Source organism: Myotis brandtii, unplaced genomic scaffold (assembly GCF_000412655.1).
Source record: "Myotis brandtii unplaced genomic scaffold, ASM41265v1 scaffold324, whole genome shotgun sequence".
NCBI lineage: Eukaryota > Metazoa > Chordata > Mammalia > Chiroptera > Vespertilionidae > Myotis > Myotis brandtii.
In genome coordinates this window covers 3,334,778-3,354,965 of record NW_005362439.1, presented here as the reverse complement: position 1 = coordinate 3,354,965, position 20,188 = coordinate 3,334,778, and the positions used below count along the sequence as shown (strand labels likewise).

The 20,188-nt window shown below is 37.4% G+C and overlaps 1 protein-coding gene across 4 annotated transcripts in view; it reads right to left on the bottom strand.

Moving 5' to 3' along the window:
• Positions 1–20,188, bottom strand: part of LOC102254414 (chromosome unknown open reading frame, human C11orf49) — a 146,227-nt gene that overhangs the window by 71,777 nt on the left and 54,262 nt on the right. For all 4 annotated transcript variants that reach the window (XM_005870803.2, XM_005870802.2, XM_014543365.1 and 1 more), the window contains one exon: positions 9,305–9,435. In XM_005870803.2, coding sequence (XP_005870865.1) covers positions 9,305–9,435 — 131 coding nt within the window. The remainder of the gene's footprint in view (positions 1–9,304; positions 9,436–20,188) is intronic.

Sequence of the window (20,188 nt, the reverse complement as noted above, 5' to 3'; positions counted from 1 at the left end):
GAGGAACAAATGTAATCTGAACAATAAAGATTTAATTAAAAAAAAGATACAAAATCAAGGTATAAAAATCAATTACATTTCTATAAACTAGCAATTAAAATGCAAAAAGGAAATTAAGAAAAACAGTTCCGCTTACATTGCATGAAAACAATAAAATACTTTGGAATAAATCTAACTAAGGAGGTATAAGACTTCCACACTGAAAACTGCTGAATGAAATTAAAGATGTCATAAATAAAATGGAAATGCCCTAACCGGTTTGGCTCAGTGGATAGAGCGTCGGCCTTCGGACTGAAGGATCCCAGGTTCGATTCTGGTCAAGGGCATGTACCTTGGTTGCAGGCACATCCCCAGTGGGGGGTGTGCAGGAGGCAGCTGATCCATGTTTCTCTCTCATCGATGTTTCTAACTCTCTATCCTTCTCCCTTCCTCTCTGTAAAAAAATCAATAAAATATATTTATTAAAAAGATGGAAAGACATCCTATGTGCATGAATAGGAAGATTTAACATTGCTAAGGCATCAATAATATCCAAAACAATCTACAGATTCAACACAGTCCCAACAAAATTATAACAGCCTTTTCCCCCAGAAATAGAACAGCCAATCCTCAAATTTATAAGGCATTGCAAGGAGCCCCAAATAGCCAGCACCATCTTGAAAAAAAAATACTGGAGGACTCAAATTTCTTAACTTTGAAGTTAATTCTGAAATTCTTTGAGACACCACGATAATAAAGAGAAAAGAGCATCTAGTTGAGGAATAAGCTCCTGACTCCTTGTTCTGAATTAACAGTGTAACTCAACCTTTCAAGTGATTATAAATGGACCAAGAAGTTCTAGCAATGGGAGCAAACTCAAATGCCTACAGTGGCCGGAAACATAAGCAGATGAAGCAAGGCAGCTGGGGGTGGTGGTAAATCTGAGGCCACATGCCCAGTCTGAAGGGAGCAGCTGCACCTCTGCCCTCGTGAACTGTCTCCCTGTTGGAATGTGGGCATGGTATTGGATTTTCCATTCTGTAAGTGAAATTGAATTGAGATTTTTATGTTGTATGTTGGCATCTAATTTTTAAAAAACTATTTTTAACACTGCAAACCAAAGAAAAGATCTGCAGTTCAAGGCACGTGTAGTCAGCTAACTACTAGCTCGTGATATCTTTCATAGCTTAAAGGCTGGATCCAGAACACAAAATAAGGAAAATAGTTACTATTAGTCAGATCCTCGCCAATGTTTAAAGTTAGCATACAGATAATGATCTAAACCTTTCTAATCCTAGTTTGGAAGCACCAGTGGGGACTAAATATTTCAATTAGGTATTCTTTAAGATAGCTCTTAATGGGCCAGTTTTTAGTGGGGCACTTTGAACATGAAGTTCAAACACATAAGTGCCTTGCACATAGTAGGTGGCAAATAACTGGTAGCTATTATTATTTTAAATCAAGGCTCCTATACAATTTGAAAAGTGAGTATAAAGCAGATTTTCAAAGCCAACCCTACCCTCTAAAAAAAGAGATGATAATATAATGCATTCAATAATTTATCCTCTGTATAGTAGTTGGAAAATGGTGAGCCTTCATATTAAATGACAAAATAACTCATTTATATATCTTAGATGCTAGGAATATAGGTATTGGCATAACAAACAAGGTTCTTGCCCTCCTAACATTTACAGTTTAATAAGAGAAATAAACATTAAGTAAGAGTCATCCAAAAATATTTAGTTAGAAACTATAAGAAATGATATGACTAAATATTACAGTATGATGTGAAAAGAATAATGAGAGGATCTAATTCAGATGAGAAAGGAGTCACAGAGAAGGCTCCTTTAAGGAGCTGACCTTTAAATTAAGACCTAAAGGGATAAAGAGAGGTTAGCAACCTAAGGATATTATGTATGCAGCATGAGGAGGGTTGGTTAGAAGAGGAGATGGTGACAAAAGCATTCCAGGAATGCTTGTGTGACAGGCCCAAATAATCGACATAGAAAAAATGGGAAATTAAATAGAGGGAGAGAGTAAAGTTATTGGAGGTAGTGAGGCGAAAGCTTCGAGGGGACATTAAATGTCAATGTTCTTCCTGGAGAAAAGATTCTGAAGAAGGAAGTAAAAATTTAAAAAAAGAAAATCAGGAACTGAGGAGAAATAAGTGTAATGGGAGATAGGAAACAGGAATTTGAGGTTGAAGAAATTGTTTATTGGCCACATCCGGTTTCTGAGGAAACTGAGGGAAGCGAAGTGCTGGTGGGAGCAGGTGAAGATGACTGGCCAGAGGAAACCATAGATGTGAAGAGATTACATGGAAGGATTTTCATTTGTTTATTTTAAAAATTACAAAAGTAACAAATGTTCTTTAATATTTCAAACCAGACAGCCACCCATTCCTGAACTAAACGCTGTTAATCCTCACAGAATGGTTTTTAGTGGTGAGGATGAGGATTAGTGACAAGTAAAATCAAGTGGAAATTTGAGGAAATTACACAAAGAAATCAGACCAAAAGCTTTAAGTCAGCCTAAATTTCTGCATTTTTTCTTGAGATCACTTCACCCACTATAACATTAGATATTTTAGGAAAAAGTAACATTTATTTTTATCATATGCAATTTCCTGATTCCTAGAATGTGAGCTCCTTTGAAAAAGACAGGAAATTTTTTTTTTCAAATCTCAGATTATTAGACTACAACTCCATGAGAGCAAGAATTTGTCTCTTCACCTCACTGCTTCATCACTAGCAACTGATACATAAATTTTGTTGAATGAATGAATATACCAATACTATGAAGACAAAACCACAGTGAATTCAGAGTAAAACAAAAAGTGAAAGAAAAAAAAGGGAAGGAAAAGAGAAAGGGAGGGATGAAAGTGGCAATACTTTAGATTCTGTCACTCATTCTTGACTCTTCTCTCCCACACCTCACATCCAGTCAATCAGCAAGTCCTGTTAAACCAGCTCCTTAAATAGCTCTGCATCTCCATGCCACTTATTGTTCTACTGTAATTGGCTCCTAACTGGTTTTTGTCCTCAGTCTTACTACTTACTTTCCATACTTTGCCAGTGTCATATGCGAGAATACTGCACAAATTCATAAGATTCTAATTTCCTTCTTACGTGTTAAGCACTAGCCAAAATGAATCTGTGTTTCCCAAAGGAACCGTGTTGTTTTATGTCATAATACTTTCAAAAATCTTGTTTTTTCTTTTTAGAATGTATTTTTTATTTGCTTAATAGCTTTTACTACTTCAAAATCCAAATGCCTTCGCTCCTTTATAGCCTTCCCCAGCTTCTTGCAGGAAAAACTACTTCCTCCCTTGTACTGTCACTGAATCCTACACATGGCTCTAATAATCACTTACACTCTATGGAAACTATTTCTAGACTAATCTGTTTCTTCTTCTGGAATGTGAGCTCCTTGAGGGCAAGTATTGCCATTCACTCATTCATATTTCAAGCATCTCGTACACTATCTGATGAAGAACACATTTAAAAAGTAATACCAAAGGACTTGTATGCATGCATATAAGCACAACCAACTGGGGGGGGGAAAAAAAGAGACATATGTACTACTATTTGTAATACTTTAAACAATATAATTATTTTTAAAAAAAGGAATACTCTCTTTTAGTCAGCTTTCTGGCTTCTTCCACACTGGCTTTTTTCACTTATTAGGCGTGGGACCTAGAACAAGTTACTGAACTTCTAAATCTCAGTTTCATTTTCTATACAACAACTATATTAAAATATCTACCTATCACACAGGATTGCTGTGAAGAAAAATGAGATAATCTATATAGGGAGCACTTAATAAATGTTAATTGCTATTATTACCATTATTTCACTTCTGATATTGTCTTTTTTATGTTTAGAAATTCAATTTGTACCTTTTTAATATCTTCCACTTATCACCTAATCAGATTCATGTTTTCCTTTACATATTTGATCATATTTATATGATTTAAAATAACTGTTCAAAGGTTCTTGTTAGCTAATTCTATCATCTGTCATTTCTGGGTCTGTGTTTCTATTGATTGATTTTTTTCTCCTGGTTATGGGTCATATTTCCTGCCCCTTTTAAGGTCTGGTAATTTTTAATTGTATGCCAGACTTTGTGAATTTTATGTTGAGTGCTGGATTTTACCGAATTCCTTTAAGGAGTATTAATTTTGTTTAGGTATATAGTTAAGTGATATGCCTATAAGTTGAATCTTTTTGTTTGTAAGCTGCTGAGGATTCTATCCAATGCCAATGTTCTATGTATTTTGAGGTTTTTCAACTCTGGCTGGCAGAAGTGTGAACTACCCCTTGTCCTGTGTATACTTCAGGAACTGTTTTCTGGTGGTTCTTTTTCCAACCCACACATGTGCAGAATTTATAGCCAAAGACTCAAATATCTGCTTGAAGCTCTCCAGAACTTACTGAGCTACTTACTCCCTCCTCTCTGGTACTCTGTCCTGCAAATTCTGGCCACCTTGGTTTCTCTAAACCCCAATCTCTGTCTCCTTAACTCAACTCCTCAACATGATGATCTTCCTGGCTCTTTGATGATCTTCCTTCCTGTACCGTCACTTGGCAACTGCCTCTCAGGGACCACAGTCCTGTTTCATACATTGGACATTGTCTGATTTCTAGTTGTTTATGGCAGGAGGACAACTCCCTTAGTAGGTACTTCTTTATGAGCCAAAGAGGAGGTACCTATCATCATTTTATTAAATGAAATATATGTATTCATTGGTAAAAACACAAAGTTCAAAATAAAATTCTAATAAACGAAAATAAATATGGACAAAAACTTTTGAACCAATATTCCTAAACAGAAGTGGAAATTTACTTCAAGGGAATTTCAATATTTGCCAGACTTGAAAAATTTAGATTAATCTTTCTACATTGAAAGAAATACCAAAGCAAGAGGTTGAATTTTAAAGTTGTTTGAATAGACTTTTTTTTTAATCTTCACCTGAGGATATTTTTTTTCCATTGATTTTTTAAAAAAGAGTGGAAGGGAGGGGGAGAGACAGAGAGAGAGAAACATCAATGTGAGAGAGACACATCAATTGGTTGCCTCCCACACGCACCCCAACCAGGGGCTGGGATAGAGCCTAAAACAGAGGTACGTGCCCTTGACCGGAATTGAACCTCAACCCTTCTGTCCTCGGGTTGACACTCTAACCATTGAGCAACCCAGCTACGGCTGAATAGACATTTTTGCTTCCAAGAGTCTAAAGTTGCCTAATAGTAAGAGATTTGCTATAGTCTTCATGAGGTTATTTGAAATTCAGACATAGGAAAATTAGCATTATTCACTACTCAGATATGCAGAAATGACATTGCATCCTTGTACTTGCTAAAAACTTGGATAAACTATTTCAGAAGGGATCAGGTCCTTATTTTTTACAAAGTGACTTCAGTTTTAGATATATTTTGCTGGAACTCTGCTCTTCTATGCTACCTCCCAGAAGAGTTATTTCCTCTTGATAATGCTATAATATGTACATGATGTTCTAAGGAAGTTGTCTGCAGGAGAATAATATAGTAGAGGCTCCTCTGAATAGGAGTCTGGTGCTTGGCATTCTACTTGAAAAAATGGGGCTTAATACTTACTTTTGGAACCCTGCCTCTGAATGTTTTTGCTCATTTTGGATTAAAATTGGGGACTGACACATTCTGGAACTGAAAAATATTCTCAAGTTTCCTGGAAGAAACTGAGAATATATTAAAGCTATTTAACCAAAGATTTTAGTATCACCTAGACACAAATGTTGCATTTGGTCTTTAAGAAATCAGAAACTGTCTGATTAAGAAGCATAGCAAGAAATATCCAGCATAAAATCTAGGTCGTGTTTATGGCACAGGAGAAACAGGGAGAACTTGGAGGTGCTCCCTCTAACAGCTGGATGAATCAATGGCAGCTGCTGTAAGAAAGATAAAGAAACCCACATCTGCTTAGAGTCCACATGCTATATGAATCCCTTGTGATAGTAAATAAATTCTTGAAGAGGCCCCACTTCTAAAGCAGGAAGAGAATTGAGGACATTTAAAGACTGTTTTCCATAGTTACCTCCATGTACTATTTCACAGAAACCAGCTGTCTATACGCACCATTGTTCAATATAGAGAGTATTCAATACATATTTGCTAACTGTTTAAGGGACTGGGAAGGATTGGGAAAGACAGGTTCTGTTGAAACAGTACAAACTCCACCTATCCATTCACAGCTCCCAGTTTTGTTTATTTTGAGACCAACTGCTTAATTTTTCTGAGGTAGTTCACTTAAAATTGGGTCACATTGATTTTTGCCCACTAGTACATATATTCTGTAAAGGTGATGATGCTATTCTCAGCACACTAAGATTGTTTACACAAGAATGTAAATGAGATAGATTGTCTCTAGAGAGTGCATGTCACAGAAGCCGTATGTGATTGGAGTAGCAGAAATAGTAGAAATAGCACATTAGCAAATTAGTAAATCTGAGTTCTGTTTCTAACTTTGCTACCAATCCACTGTGCAATTATACAAGTTACATAATTTCATTGTTTATAAAATGGGCACAATAATACCTATCTTACTTATTTCTTAGGATAGTAGAAATGGTCTAATAAGACATTAAGTAGAAGGAGTTTTAGAAAAAAAAATTCAGTAGCTAAATATAAAGTAGCAGTAGCATCCATTAGAGCAGGATGGGGGATCTTATATACTCAATGGAAGCAGGGAGTGTATCTGTTCGCTCACTCTAGCCCCAGTGTCAGGCACACGGTAAGTCTACCAGAAATAATTCATTGAATGAATGAGGAAATAGTTTAGGCCTTCCTCTACTTTAAATTACAATCACTAAAGAAACTGTGTTAAAAGCATTCAATAGTAATTTGAAATAACACACAATATGAAGGTGGGATACAAACAGGCCCTTAACCAGTTAACTGCCACGATATTTTTAATTTAATTTAAAAAGGCCCGCCGCTTGCGTCTATAGATGCTTATAGTGTACAAATGGTTAAAAACAGATGTGAACCAAGGTTTTGATGTAGAGATTCTAAATCAGAAAATTTTGGAGCAATTTAATGTCTCAATGTTCTGAATGTGAGAATCTAATTCCATTTTTAAAAAGAAGCTGTCAGTGGGTACCTTTGCCTTTCATCTCACCAAGATCTTTAAAATCTCAAAGGCATTTTCAATCAGTGTTTTCCTTCATATTTTCTTTAGAATATAATCAGAATATGCCAAACCAACAGTATGCAAATACAAAAATGACTTGCATTTTCCCATGTACATAGCTCTTCTCTCAAGGATTTGTAAGGTGAAATGAAAAATTTACTTTAGTCAACTTTATTCTATTTCCCAAAATCTATATTTCTAGAACCTGACCTATATTTCCTGTTGCTTACTGAAGTTTTTTAACTGTGTTCCAAAGCAATATAAACTTTTAAAAAACTTACATCACATTAGACAAAATGTGAAAGCAACCCAAATATCCATCAATGGATGAATAAACAAATAATATGTATACACATACAATGGAGTATTACTTAACCCTAAAAAGGAAGGAAATTCTGACACTTGCCACTGCATGCATGAACTCTGAGGATGTTATATTAAATGAAATAAGTCATTCACAAGAGGATAAATATAATATGATTCCATTAGTATGCGATACCTCGTGTAGTCCAATTCAGAGAGATAGAAAGTAGAATAGTAGCTGCCAGGGGCTGCGGGAAGGGGAAAATGGAGAGTTAGTGCTTAATGGGTAGAGAGGTTCAGTTTGGGAAGATGAAAAAGTTGTGGAGATGGATGGTTGGGATGGTGTCAGAACTATATGAGTGCACTTAATGCTTCAGAACTATACACTTACCCGGAAATTTGTAACTGTTTTCCCACTTATCTTACATGCCAAACCAAATCACCAAGTCCTGTGGATTCTATCTCTGAAAGCACACCTACCATCTCTGTGGCTGCTGCCTTGGCTCTTGTGTTCTTGCAGCTCACCTACTACAAATCTGCCAACTATGCTCCTGGCTTCTAGTCTCACCCTCTAAGCCATTTCCATACTGTCTCTAGAATGCTCTTTCTAGAACTCATATCATCACATCACTCTTCTATAATCCTTCATATAGTGCCTACATGAAATACAACTTTTTTTTTATGGCAAAAAATGTCTTTCAGTACCTGAGTCTTCCTTTTATTCCATTTATGCTTCTACACCACAGCACATGCTCTACCTACTAGTAGAATGCCTTTCTCTCTCTTATCCATGTGTACAACTTCTATTCACTCTTCCTTCCCAACTGAGATCAAACAGCCATTTCTGAGGAGAACCTTCTCTAATCCACTCTCTCTCCATCCTCTAACAATAGTATCCCCATCCCTCCCCCTACCCAGGAGTTTATTTGCAGTCACATCATTCCTTGAATTTACCGCATGGCACTGTTTTGATGTTAATCCCGAGGATATTTTCCCACTGATTTTTAGAGAAGGTGGACGGGAGGGGGAGAGACACAGAAAGAACCATCAAATGTGAGAGAGACACACTGGTTGGTTGCCTCCCACACACACCCGACCAGGGCCTCGATTGAGCCTGAAACTGTGGTACATGCCCTTGACTGGAATCGAACCCAGGACCTTTCAGTCCTTGGGCCGATGTTCTATGCACTGAGCCAAACTGGTTAGGGCTACTGCATGATATTTTAATATTTGTCAAAAGCAAAGGCTCTGGAGCCAGATGGACTGGGTATGAATCCAGCCCCAGCATTTACTGTTTAACCTTGCCAAGTTACTTAACCCCTCTGATCCTCAGTTTTATTAGTCATAAAATGGAGTTTACAGTATCTACCACAGAGAGATGTTATAAAGAGTAAGTGAATTACTGCATGTAAAGTGCATAGAGCTTCACTTGGCTCTTAATACACTCATTAGTGATGGTGATGTGATGGTGGTAGTAATGGAGGTGTATTTCTGACACAAGAGGAACAGCTCCTCAAAAGTAAGGTGGGCCTATAACCTTGAATAGCATGAGAACAAACAGTATTTTTTTAAAATATATTTTTATTGATTTTAGAAGAAGGGAGAGGGAGAGAGAGATAGAAACATCAATGATGAGAGAGAATCATTGACTGGCTGCCCCCCCGTACACCCCCTACTTGGCTGATTAAGCCTGCAACCTGGGCATATGCCCCTGATCCAATTCAAACCCGGGACCCTTTAGTTGGCAGGCCGACGCTCTATCCACTGAGGCAAACTGGCTAGTACCCAAACAGTATTTATAGGAACAAAAAAAAGATAAAAGTTTGGTAGGAAGAAAAAATTTGGGAAGACTTACCGCCATTTTTGCCCACAGTTCGGAAGCATCTCCAGAAGGCCCGTAGGAATGATGCCCTGTTGTGAGGGGTGGCTTGGACGAAGCTGAATTCCCGAAAGAGAATGTGAGTTCCCTGACATACACTGTTAAAGCTGCAAAGAGAACAATCAAGAAATCATCATTAGATGGACAGTTATGGAAGGTTGAAATCAGAAGCACTGCCAAAAAGGGAAAAAGGATTTTTTTCTCCAACAAGACTCTGAACTATAAATTAGACCAAGTCCTTCTAGAAGGAAGTCACTTCACATAACCATATCCCTCTGAAAACTGTTTCAGTCCAGTTCATCTGAGTACTTCCCCCCTTCCCACATACACACCCTGAGGAAATTTTAGCAGTCACTGGAGCATCTCACATAGAGGGAAATCTTTCAGTCCTTAATTGGCTGACATTGGCACTCATATTTTTTGGAGAATACGCCTCTCCCTACCTTTTTTGGAATTATGTTTCCTTAAAGATATTCTTTCTGTACTCTCTGACCTCTATCAGCTGCCATATGAACAACATAGCTTATGGGACATAACCAGCTTGTCTGTTCCAGTTTAGGGGTGGTGTTACATACTTCTCTGACAACAACCTCAGAGGAAAATCCATGTGCCAAAGGATATAAAAGGTTCCAAACAGAACACTAAAAGCAAATAAGAAGAACAAGGGTAGAAAGTGGCCCCTAAATTAAAGTATGAAGCAAAACCCCAGAGCCCAAGTGAGTCATTGTTTAAGCTGGGCTGGGGAAGGGGAAAAAATATACTCCATTGCCTTTGGGTTCTTTTGCCAAAGAAGTAAAGGCTGTACAGCCTGGTGTAATCTAAAAATTGAAATTCCACCAAAGAATAGGCAATTATCCAGTAATCAACACTACCTAAGGCAGACTTCGGGTTCCAGAAAACTCCTAAATTCCCTGACAAGTAAATCATGAGTGGGAAATGTGTTAATGTTACAGAGAAGCAGACATTAAAATGAAGATGGCAAGTAATAGAGGGACAATGGTAATTCCAAATGCCACTTTTCATTTGTTGACTAACGAGAGAAAAAAAATTCTGAACCTCTGAATTGAACAGGAAAAAATTTCAGGAGCCATCTGTTCCATTTTTCTTTTCCCTGACCAAGTTCAGAGGGAAGTGTCTAACCTGTCTGTACCGTACAGTATGTTATAGGATAAAATTAACCTCGTCCTGTGACTATGAACAGTGCTATATAAAAAGGCTAATTACACACTCTTCTTCCCTCTTAGAAAAGTAGCATAGGAATCTAATTCTAAGACACTGTGAGAAAGTATGAGGAAAATACCTGGCAAAGACTTAGGTTAGATGAGAGATGTTTAAAAAGCAATGAAAGTGTTAAACTAAGCATACAGTTTGTGGCAGTGCTATTTATTGTCTTGAGCAAAGGAAAATGAAAAAGAAAGCAAATGAACTGTTACAGATAAATGGAGTAGGTCACATTCCCAGCAAATGAAGTCTAAAATGAGAACATTCTAGACTAAATTTATGAAGCTATCCAGCAAAGACTTCATATCCCACAAGGGTAAAATGATGGTGTCTAGATCATGATCTTGGTTGTAAAGGAACTAGTTATAGTGAAGTTATATCCTTAATGTAACTTTCAAGAATATATTAAAAAAAAAAAAACCTAGAGAGTAATATATGCATTAAAGTATCCTTAATGTAACTTTCAAGAATATATTAAAAAAAACCTAGAGAGTAATATATGCATTAAATAATCTGGCTGAGCCTCATTATACAGATAAGTACAAATTTGTAAAAAATTATAACATAGGAATTTTATAAAACAAATTGATAGGGCAAGGGCTTATAATATTGAATATGAAAAGATTTACAATTTTATTTACACTACTGCCTTTAGGTAATCCATACTGATAAAATTCACATTTAACTAAAAATAAAAATAATTAGAAACATTTGAATAGTGTGGCAACTGATCAGTATGGGGATCATAATCACTGTACTTAAAGAATAGATGATCAATATGATCAGTGAAAATTCTTTTAGATAAGATGGCTCTAAGGAAAGAGCAGAAAATGCAATATTGCTCAAAACTTTTCTGGCTCTCTTCAATTTGAAGTATCTTTTTTCTGTCTCCATCTGCTAAAACTCTAATCTTTCCAGACCATCTGCCATATTTTACATAAAGTCTTTTCATGATTCCACCCCCATGCTCAATTCCCAGCATATCTCACTTTTAACTCTCTAATAAAACTCACAATTTGCTGCCTTGTTTTAAAGTTATTAGACTTATTTCTCCTACTAGATTATAAGTTCTATGGAGTAAGCAATTAGGTTGTATTTAATAAGTATCTTGTGGGGAAATATTTTGAGGCTGTGGAAATATACAGTCAACTCTTCAAACTTTCATTTACTAGTTTCACTAGCTATTGATTCAGTATCTAATAATTCTTGCTAGAAGCAATAACAATTTTGATGGGTTTGCCAAATGGCTATTTCCCCCTAGTTACGTCATTTCATCTACATTTATAATTTGACTTTCTATGGTAAAGAAGAGCTTACCTTTCTCATCCATCCATTATTTATTTATTTACATTAGTCTGGATTCATGGATTCTTACTTTATTCAATAGGCTATAATCCTTTATTATCATTATTTATTTTGTTGCTCAAATTGTCCCAGATTTGGCTGTGGGAGCTCCTTCAAGCTGACTTCTGTCCTTTTGACATGTCTACACAATTCTTTGGTTACTTGCTTTCTTTTTGATAGAATAAGATGTTCCAGGCCCATCTTGTTCTTTCTCTAACCCATCTTGGAACCAGTCATTTATCCAAGAAGCCCAAGTTGCTTTTAGTAAAAAACAGTGTTTAAAAACCAAGATCTAGGTAGGTGCTGGGTGTGCTTTTTTGCTCCAAATGTGTCATTGCTTCTAGGCTCTCTCAGAAGACAGTTAAGAAACAGATGAAGGTCTATACACACACGTTCTACACAAATGTGCACATGTGCACAAACACACACATACTTATTTTCATTTCTATATGTCTAGCTATTTACATATATTAAAACCCATGAGTCCACACTGATTCAATTCCAATATATTGCTACAAGGTACCCTCTATTCTTTCCCTTTTATATATGAAACTTCCTCTTCTCACAGAGAAATCCAGCTCCCATTATCCATAATATATATTTACTTATTTGCTCAATCCTAAAATATACAGCAATTGCTAATCCATGCCTCTGTGTAAAAGCAACCTCCTAATTATAGTTCAACACTTATTTAAAGCTCTTTTTGTTTTTAGCCCAAGGGAGGGCAAATAGTCCAAATACTGTGTTCAAAAGGTACTTAGTCTCACCCTGGCCGGTGTGCTCAGTGGTTCGTGTTGGCCTGCTCACTGAGAGGTCGCAGGTTTGATTCCTGGCTGGCTCTGAAGGAGACGCATGCAGGAGGCAACCAATCTATATGTCTCTTATATTGATGTTTTCCCCCCTCTCTCTGCCCCTTCCTCCCTCCCTTCCACTCTCTAAAAAGCAATGGAAAAAATATCCTTGGATGAGGATTAAACAAACAAACAAAAAAAACATTACTTAATCTTCCCCAATTCCCTTCAGTATGTTTAATTTATTCATTTGAAATATAGTTTGCTTCATTTATTTGTCTGTATTCCATTTTAGGGCCCCTCATCCTTGTTAATTATATACATAGCTATCTTGCCTATGTGAAATATTAACATAGTTCTAAAAGTAAGTGTCACCTTCACTCCACACTTTTACTTGTTCACTCCATTTTCAATAATGCCCTGTAAGTAATGAATCTCACTGGTTTCTGGTTCATTCTTCCCGTGTGTATCTTTTTCTCACATGAGCGGAGGCATGTACATATTTTTATTTCTTCTTCTTTCTTATACAAAAGGTAGCATAATAAAGATATTCTTTTGTCCAATTCATTAAGATCTATTTCTTTTTAACCTGTCATGAGTAAGAAGTTCAGGAAATTTCTGGATCCAGAGATAAAGGTATGAATTAATTTATTAAAATGAAATGGTCAGAGTATAAATGTCTCCTAAATTGATTTTAGCAATAAAATCAAATAATTAATAAAATTCCATAGTTCTCCCACTTTATTAGCTTAGTATTTAATTAACTCTAGAGTAACATGTTAAGAAAATGCAGCAGGAGCTGTGTTAAAAAATTTATTTAACATTTGTACACATGTTAAGCTAGTGTGAACTCTTCTTTAAAATATATTTTTATTGATTTCAGAGAAGAAGGGAAAGGGAGAGATAGAAACATCAATGATGAGAAAAAATCATTGACTGGCTGCCTCCTGCACTGGGGATCGACCCCACAACCCAGGCATATGCCCTGACCAGGAATTGAACTGTGACCTCCTGGTTCATAGGTCAAGGCTCAACCACTGAGCCACGCCAGCCAGGTGCTAGTGTGAACTCTTGATACAATTTCATTTTCTCATTGGGTTGTCTTCTGCTGTTTTTTATTCTTATAGATTTCTTTTCTTTTTATATTTTTAATTGACTTGAGAGAGAGGGGAAGGGAAAGAGGAGGGAAGAAAGAAACATCGATTTGTTGTTCCACTTAGTTATGCAATCAGTGATTGAGTCTTACATGTTCCCTGACCAAGGATTGAACCCAAAACCTTGGCGTATTGGGATGGCACTCTAACCAACTGAGCTACCTGGCCAGGGCTTGTTTTCTGCTATTTGAGATGAGTTTTATTTGCAAGGAATCCTAAAAAAATCTACAGAGAAGCAAAATATGAAGACAAATCATATCCAATTATGTAGCACAACTGGCCATACCAAAGGTGATACAAATATAGAATATGGATCAGCCTTTGAAAAATAAGATCAAAGATCCAGAACATCTTAGGAAGAATCAAGATTTAAAGTAAGCTTCTGTTGCTTCTATAAACAGAAGGGAAAAAGATATTCTGTGTAGGGAAAAAGAAAACTTCTGTGGCACATTTCCCTCAAACACATTGGCAAAATTAGCAGATTGGAGTTTTGTTTTGCAGAAAGTCGCCAAACCCTAAAGATATATTCTTATGGCATGATTTGGTCCCCTGAACTAACCATCCCTGGATTTGTTCTCTTTCTTTGTAAAAATCAAATGAAGTCTAAGTCCTTAAATGTTTTCTTTCCATTGCCTATCTGCCACAGAATTTGGCAATGCTAACTTGATGAAAGAAATCAGCAGAGCATGTCAGCTTGGTCTATGTTGCAGAAGGCCAAAGTAGTTTGGACAGCACACTTGGACAGAATTGCCTCACACCAATTTCTTGTTTATAGTGTTACAAAGAAGTTTCTGTACAAACGCTCAATTTCTAAGAACTTCTGACTATTGGACTGTTGTTATCTATAGTTCAAACATACAACACACCTATTAAAGGGAAAAGTGAATAATATAGTCCTACATCCAAGGAGAAATTTGACAAAGTGTGGCTTTAACATTTCAAATAAGGTTCTGCCATAGATATGCATCAGGTGAACCAATTGTAGGCTCTCTATTGGCCAGGAAGAACTAAGTGTAAAAGTATAGAAAATAGAAACTGACCACATTGCAGATGAGTACTCAGATCCTCATCTTCTCGTTCCCAGTATTGGCTAAATTAGAAGTAGAATGTCCAAGACCTTTGGTTTCTAAAAAAAAGTCCCAAATTCAGGAAGAAATCCAAAGGGATTAATCAATCCCCAGTCACTTTCTAGGATAGATGAACCAATTTGTGAGACCTGAGTTGCCATTGTGGTGAACAGGATTCATAATTTCTATTCAGCAAAACAACTATCAGAGGCTTATCGGTTCACTCTAAAGCCTTAAGCACTGGCGTTTCATACCAAGATTTTTTTTTTCTGCCTGATTGAGTGATCCTTAGTAGCAGAGCTAGTTTTCAGACCATGACATCAGTAAGATCATATTTGACTTCATTTTGAAGAGAAAAACTCATGAGACAGGCCCTGAAAGCTGTGGAAAGCTTCTGCAATGGTCAGCATAAGCAATGCTGAGTTTTCTCTCCTTGGTTACTTCACCAAGTGCTCTTCTGTCACCAAATCCCAGGAAGAATCTTCTTAAAGCTCTTGTCCCACCCTAGGCTGACGCTAAGGGGGAAGAGATGGTTTCCAGATAGGGTGATCTCCAAGCAAATTCTCACCAAGAAGGCTAACCAAAGGACTTAGTTCTCACAGATTGTTTCCTGAAAGTAAACTGCTCCCCACTGCATCTTTGTTTATAATTCAGTTGGCTCCCTGCCAGAGTTAAAAAATGTTTCAAAATCCCTTTTCATGCCTTCACATTTCAAAACTTATTGCTGAAGGCCTGGCATGCTATGGTAAACTCCCAATTGCATGTCATTTCCTTACCCACCAAGTGTCAGTGCAGAAGCAAGATGATTCATTAACATGTTTCCCCTTGCAGTTTTAAGTGTTAAGGAACATCTCCTTATAAGGTTGTTTACTCATGCCAATAGAAACAGGCAAATAAATACCTCAGGATGTGAAATCAATGCACAGAGCACTGGGAGAAGGTTAGTAATACATACTCTTTATAGCATGTTAGAAATCTATATATATAAAAGCTTAAGTGACCATTACAACGGAACGACCAGAACAACTGGAACAACTGGTCACTATGACGGGCACTGACCACCAGGGGGCAGATGCTCAATGCAGGAGCTGCTCCCAACCCACAGGCCCTGAACACCGATGGGGCCTGCTGGCCAACCTTCTGGTCCCTCCCCCCAGCCGGCAGGCCCCCAGGCTGGGACGGGGGAACTGGGAGTGGGTGGCGGCAGACCCAGCCCCTTTCCCAGGGGGGCCGAGGGCCAGGTCCCTTCTTGGGGCCAGCGGCCAACTTCCCAGGTCCCTCCCCCATCCCTCCCCCGCTGGCATGCCCTGATCAGCTCACTGCCCGCCCACTGTGGTGGCCGTTGACCCCTCCCGCCGGCCAGCCAACCTCCCAGTCCCTCCCCCAGGCCAGCAGATCCCAATCTCATGATCGGGCTGGGCCCCAGGCTGGGATGGGGAACTGGGGATGGGTGGTAGCAGACGTGGGTGGTGAGGGAAGGAGAACAGGAGAAGGCAGGTAGGTGGGGAACCGCACGGTGGTGGTGCACAGGCGGTGGTGGTGCACAGGCGGCGAGGGAAGGAAGAGGCAGGGAGGTGGGGAGACGAGGAACCTAATCAGCCCTGATTGCCAGCCAGGCCTAGTGACCCCACCTGTGCACGAATTTCATGCACTGGACCTCTAGTTTAAATCATTAAAAAAAATATAGCAATTTAGAAAACACTTTTCAAACACCATGAAAATAGGAAAAATTGTGTTTACATTATAATTTTAACTACATTAAAGTAGGTCTGCATTAGGAAAATATTAAAAATGTAAAAGACAATTGTATTTATTAATTGTATTAAAGTTTTTGGCTTATAATTGATTTCTTCCTCTGTATTCCAAATATTCTGCAATGTTATGTTAAATTTTTGTAATATATTTTTAAAAAACAACATACCACAAATCTTTAGTTTGTCTCATTCCTACAAGGCCTCCTAACAGAGCTCTTGATAACAGAACTTCTAGGAGCTTGCCTAATTTCACTTGAAATTCAGAGTAGTTGTGTTTTCATGGTCTCTTTGGGGAAACATCCCTGGTCTTATAGGAAGTTTCCGGACAAAGAATATTCCTTTAGAATGTTGCAGTATTTCTGTTATCCTGCTACATGTTACATCTCATGTTCATTCATCTGTGATCTCTAAACCTGTCATCTGTTCTTTCTTTCCCTTCAGCTCTATCTTTAGTTATCTGCAGACAGATCCTGACATTCCTTCCCCACAACGTGATTCCTCTCTACCTCCAGATCTCAAAAGCAAAACAGTTTTTATCTATTTTACTGCCAGATTACACATCATATTCTCATCTAATTTCTTATCAGTTTTCTTCTTTAGTTTTTTCAACTCATTTCCTCCCAAGTTTTCCCACCCATTGCATATCTGTGCTTCGTACAGCATCAGACAAAATTTTTAGGTAAATTCTATTCTATTTTCTGCCTATAGTTATAACTTTTAAGTACTTTTATGTCATCCTTTTTCTCACTAGAATCTCCAAAATGTTCCCATTAGTATCACCTGCAGGTTTCATTTAAAACACGACACTATTTTATGGGTCCCTGAAATGTAACAAATTCCTTCCTCTATACCACCCCATTCAAGAGCTGGAGGTATTATACAGTATTTATCAACCGTCTCCGTTCAAAGTCCAGCAAATAATTCTCAAACCACTATCCTTTGTTCTTATTCAAGATGTTACGAATTAGGTTAAAAAAATTCTTCATATAAATGCTTTAGTCATAGGCCAAGTCTTCTTCTTCTTGTTTTTTTAAAATATATTTTTATTGATTTTACAGAAAGAGGAACAAGAGGGAGAGGGAATGAGAGAAACATCGATGTGAAAGAGAAACATCAATTGGTTGCCTCCTGCACCACCCCCAGTGGCATCTGGGATCAAACCTGCAACCTGGGCATCAAACCGGCAACCTTTCGGTACATGGGATGATGCTCAACAAACTGAACTACACAGGCCAGGGCTTCTTGCATTCAATCATAATTTAAAATGATCAGAAAATTGAAGGGTGGTTGGAATGCAGGACTTGTACTTTTAGAGCCACATACATCAGACTTGTGGCTGCCAATTTCATGCTCTATCTTCATGGTTTATCATGTCTTATGTTACTACCATTATTTCCAGAGTCACCTCCTTTTTGTTATTTTTTGTTTTATCTCCATAGCTGGTCTCACTTTTTAGAAAATAAGTGCAGTCTCTTTCAGTACTCAAGTATACTTACTGTTTAGAGCTACTGGTAAATTATATGTATTTTTTAAAATACTCATTTTCCTGGCTTTTGTTGAAAGCTATTTTGTGTTATTTCACTTTCCACATTCAAGTTCATTCTTCCCAACTTTTTGCATTGTTTAGGAACTCCTAAAATAAGAGAGCTCTAGGACTACATGATTAAAGAAGTCTTAATAACTCAGTAGTCTATGATGGGGAAAAAAACCCTAATACCTTTATTAAAATCTCTTTCTTATTAACTCACCAGATTTCAATGTCACTTCTATTTGTTTTCTTATTTCCAACAAAGAATTTTATTTCTAAAGATGTAAGAGGGAAAAAACTCTAGCTAGTAGGCAGAATTGTACACCAAACTCTGGTAAACAGATGAGACTCTAATTTTTAATTTGGTTAATGACCTCAGAGAAAGAGGTGCCATAATGTTTCTGAAGATCCTGGTATAGCTGCTCCAGGAAGTCTTAAAGGAAAAAATAAAAGTTTAATAAGGGCTTCTCTATTCCCTAAACACCTGTTTGTCAGGTGAAGTTGTGAATTCACTCACACAAAACTTTTTCTGTAGCATAAATCTTCTTAATATTGATTTCAGAACATCAGCACTCTCTAATTCAGGTGAAGTTGTGAATTCACTCACACAAAACTTTTTCTGTAGCATAAATCTTCTTAATATTGATTTATTTCAGAACATCAGCACTCTCTAATTCTCTACTTGGTGCCATTTAACCAACTACCAATCTCCTAAAAACCCAAGGACATTTCTCAATAATCTTTTGTGACTGACTACAAATCAGAAAGCAGTTATAGATGACAGAAAATGAAAATCTGTACTGAAAATTTACTTTTTCTGTCAAACTTTCAAAGATTTCCTTTCAGTAAGAAATGTTTTTTAAAAGGGGAGGAATGGGAGTACAAACAATAACTTGGAAATAAACTTGTACCTTAGACAGTAAGATATTGTAGAATTACCATATGATCCAGCAATTCTACTTTTGGGTTTATAATTAAAAGAAATGAAAGTAGAGATTTAGGTATCTGTATACCCATGGTCATGGCACTATTATTCACAACAGCAAAAAGATGGAAGTAACCCAAGTTTCTATCAATGGATGAACAGATAAACAAAATGTGATATATGCATACAATGAAATACTATTGAGCCTGACAAAGGAAGGAAATTGTAATACATGCTACATGCTACATGGACAGACCTTGAACACATTATGCTAAATGAAATAAGTCAGTCACAAAAAGACATACCTTATATGAGGTACCTAGAGTAGTTAAATTCATAGAGAGAGAAAGTAGAATGGTGGTTTATCAGGGATTGGGGAGAGGAGGGAACAGGAGTTAGAGTTTAATGGGTATAGGGTTTCATTTTGGGAAGATGAAAAAGTTCCAAAGATGGATGGTCATGATGGCTAAAGAAGAATGTGAATGTACTTAATGTTGCAGAACTGCACACTTAGAAATGGTTAAAATTTTGTTATGTATATTTTACCACAATAAAAATGAAAGAAAGTAAGTTATTGGTATCAAATACCCAGTATGTACATTTATAGAATTGCCTGATGGAATGAGAAATTGGAAGTTATAACCAAAACATTTTCAGAGTAGTTCTGAGGCAGGAATGACTACAGCGTTGCTACTGAAAGTGTGGATCAAGGATAGCAGCTTTGATATCTCTTAGAAGCCTGTTAAAATCAGATTCTCAGGCCCCGTGCCAGACTTACTAAATCTGATTCTGCATTTCAACAAGATCCCTAGATGATTCACATGCATATTAAAGTTTGAGAAGCACTGGTCTGGGGCAAATCTAATCTCTTCCTAGCTGTGTGACTTTGGGCCAGGTACTTAACCACTTTGTGCCTCAATTATTTTTTATCCATAAAACTAGGGGCCCAGTGCACGAATTCGTGCACCTTGAAAGGAACCGTGGGCCGCAAGACTGTGGTGGGCACTGGGGTGGGTCTCGGCCCATCCTCCGTGCCCCCACCTGGCCCCTCCCACCACAGCCCCCTCGCCCCGCCA